The sequence below is a fragment of the Pterocles gutturalis genome, unplaced genomic scaffold (genome assembly GCF_000699245.1).
Source record: "Pterocles gutturalis isolate BGI_N339 unplaced genomic scaffold, ASM69924v1 scaffold28173, whole genome shotgun sequence".
NCBI classification, from domain to species: Eukaryota; Metazoa; Chordata; class Aves; order Pterocliformes; family Pteroclidae; genus Pterocles; species Pterocles gutturalis.
The window spans coordinates 1480-2818 of record NW_010118891.1 but is presented as its reverse complement, the minus strand read 5'-3'; the positions used below and the strand labels follow the sequence as shown (position 1 = coordinate 2818).

The 1339-nt window shown below is 62.1% G+C and overlaps 1 protein-coding gene across 1 annotated transcript in view; it reads right to left on the bottom strand.

Annotated features, from left to right (window-relative positions):
* Window positions 1–15: 15 nt before the first annotated feature.
* The window catches only part of DND1 (DND microRNA-mediated repression inhibitor 1), a 1953-nt gene continuing 629 nt past the window's right edge, over window positions 16–1339 (bottom strand). Inside the window, exons 4-5 of the mRNA XM_010076395.1 lie at window positions 1207–1338; window positions 16–506 (exon numbers count right to left, since the gene is read on the bottom strand). Of these exons, the coding sequence (XP_010074697.1) occupies window positions 16–506; window positions 1207–1338 (623 nt within the window). The remainder of the gene's footprint in view (window positions 507–1206; window position 1339) is intronic.

Below are 1339 nucleotides of genomic sequence, written 5' to 3'. Positions count from 1 at the left end.
ACAGGCTGGGTCCCTCTACACACTCCGGCACCACAGCTGCACCCTCCCAGGGATGCTCCAATAGTTTGGGAAAGGCAGGGGGCTTGCACCGATGCTGTGCGAGGACTCACCGAGCCTCCTGAGGATCTGCAGTGCCACCGCCACCTTCACCTTCTCATGCCCGCTGCTGCCTGGCCCATCCTGCCGGACCCACGTGAACCCACTGAAGGGCACGGGACACCCTGGGATCACAACCCGACACCAGAACCGCAGCCAGCCGTTGGGGTTTGCCTGGACGCACTTGGTGATGAACAGGGGGCCCAGGCACTGCCTCTGGCACAGGGTGTTCAGGCGCTCCAGTGCGTTGCGCAGCACCGGAGACACAGGCGCCTGCTTGGGGACCTCCAGGCACTTATCCCTGTGCACCTCGCTGGATGATGGCTTCTCCTTGCACAACAGCAGTTTCTGCTTCAGGTCGGGGTTCAGCCAGCTCACCCTCATCTCCACCCCACTGAGCCTCACGTTCCCTAGAAGAGACCAGCAGCAGCTGGCAGGAGATGCTCATGCACCAGCCCTCCAGTATCGCCCCATCCCACCCCATCCCACCCCCCAGCACCTGGAGCAGTGACCCCCACGGGTGGTCTGGCACCGACCCCACAGCGTATCACACCACGCAGCCACAGGGCAGGTGCTTCTCCATCTCCTCCTGCTGCCAAGGTGGGCTCAGGGCTGCAGAGCCCAGGGGGTGCTGGGGGCAGCCTGCCTTTAGGGACAGGTGCAAAGACACGAGAGCCAAACGCTTCTCAGGCGGGGCAGAAACGTGTACAAACCAGGACTCTGGAAATTCCAGTTGGATGTCTGGGAAATGTGTCCCATCAGAGGGTAGTGCAATCACGGGATGGGGCACCGAGGGGTAGGGCATCTCCATCAGGGGGGCTTAATAACTTGGCCAAAGCTCTGGATGCCCTGGACTGGTGCTGGTGACACTCCGTCTCTGAGCAGGCAGCTGGCTGAAGACTTCCAGCAGTCCCTTTACCCCCCCAACCAGGTCTGCAGGAGGGCTGCCAGGGATCAGCCCCGCTGAGGACAGCTGGCCTCCCAGGGGACACAGGGAGGGAACAAAGGATGTCTCAAGGCTGAAGCCACCCTGCAGCTGAGCCTGGAGATGCGAGCAGTCGGGAAGACCAGCCCAAGCAGCATCCCACAGCACCCAGACCTACCACTTACCCTCTACCAGGGTTTTCTTGGCCACGGCAGCAGCCTGGTGTGAGCTGTATTTCAGCACAGCGAGCTGTGCCCATTTTTGGTAGGGACTGGTGTACAGGGTGACACTGAGGACCCCCTCCGTGACCCGCCGCAG